The following is a 1313-nucleotide window of genomic DNA, read 5'->3' as shown; positions in this document are numbered from 1 at the left end:
TTTTTATAAGTAATCACATCCATTAATTAAAAAGGTTTCTGTGAATGTGTTTCAGTAACTTTATGACACGAGTTATTGTTTTGTCTTTCGCAGCCTGGAAAACCTCATGTTTAACCGGCAACTGAAACCATCAGTCTGGAACAACCGATGAGAAGCTCCCGTGCTTTGTTACCGGTAAAGCCACGCCCATTTTACCTATCAACTCCGTCATTGGTGGAACTGAAAAACAGTCTGAAACGTCATTGGCTGAGTGAGCTGCCGCTCGGGAAAGGGCGGGGCTTACAACCAGAGTTAATATATTCCGGGCAGTCGCGTAATCGTGGCGGAGAGAAAAGGCTGAGGAGGCGGCGGGGGCTGGGAGCTGAACTTGGAGGATCCCGGAGAAGCTGAGTGGAGATTTTCCCGGTTTTCCTGGTGATGGAGAACAACATGGAGCAGATGAGACCGCTCCTCACATCTGTAAGTCCCCCCCTCTTTCTCTCTCCTCTCCGGAGAACCTGTTAGCTGGAGGCTAGCGCCCCCTCAGCCCTCCGGGGTCCGGGGAGCCGAACAGAACCGGCAGGTCTGGACCCGGTACAGAGTTTGAGTTCGGGAAAGTCCAGATAGTTCAGAGGAGTTGGTGGTGTGTGTTGGTTAAAGAAGGAGATGTTCTGACCGGCGGGAAGCAAAGGCTGCCAGCGGAGCGCTTTGTTTTTAAAGGAGCACGTTGATGGCAGGAAGTGGAGAGCTCAGCCGACTCCGGTCAAAAAAAGCCCGATTTTAGATTCAACTGCGCTCTGTTTCCTCTGAGAGCGGGAGAAAATTATATTAAAAACAAGTCGGACTCTCATTATAAAAAACTTATAATCGGCATATAATGTAACCACTTTGATTAGCTGTTTGTCCTGAAACAGCTCTTGTTTCCTACCGGCTTGCCTGTCATTTCCAGATCACCATCAACTCTTCTTTCAGGTGAGGCAGAAATTTTCCACAGAACCTGAAGCCTGGTTCTGTGGAAACCAGGCTGGTTTTCAGCCTGGTTTAAACCTGGTTTTCAGCCTGGTTTTCAGCCTGGTTTTCAGCCTGGTTTTAAACCTGGTTTTAAACCTGGTTTTAAACCTGGTTTTAAACCTGGTTTTAAGCCTGGTTCTCAGCCTGGTTCTCAGCCTGGTTCTCAGCCTGGTTCTCAGCCTGGTTTAAACCCGTTTTCAGCCTGGGTTTTCAGCCTGGGTTTTTAGCCTGGGTTTTCAGCCTGGGTTTTCAGCCTGGTTTTAAACCTGGTTTTAAACCTGGTTTTAAACCTGGTTTTAAACCTGGTTTTAAGCCTGGTTCTC

The 1313-nt window shown here is 48.1% G+C and overlaps 1 protein-coding gene across 1 annotated transcript in view; it reads left to right on the top strand.

Annotated features, from left to right (window-relative positions):
- The first annotated feature begins 282 nt into the window (after positions 1 to 282).
- The window catches only part of LOC106942127 (sodium bicarbonate cotransporter 3-like), a 24088-nt gene continuing 23057 nt past the window's right edge, over positions 283 to 1313 (top strand). The window contains exon 1 of the mRNA XM_015025310.1: positions 283 to 459. Coding sequence (XP_014880796.1) covers positions 418 to 459 — 42 coding nt within the window. The 5' untranslated portion in view covers positions 283 to 417. The remainder of the gene's footprint in view (positions 460 to 1313) is intronic.

The sequence above is a fragment of the Poecilia latipinna genome, unplaced genomic scaffold (assembly GCF_001443285.1).
Source record: "Poecilia latipinna isolate Pla-1442-1.1 unplaced genomic scaffold, P_latipinna-1.0 Scaffold4058, whole genome shotgun sequence".
Taxonomy (NCBI): Eukaryota; Metazoa; Chordata; class Actinopteri; order Cyprinodontiformes; family Poeciliidae; genus Poecilia; species Poecilia latipinna.
This window is presented reverse-complemented; position numbering and strand designations above follow the sequence as displayed.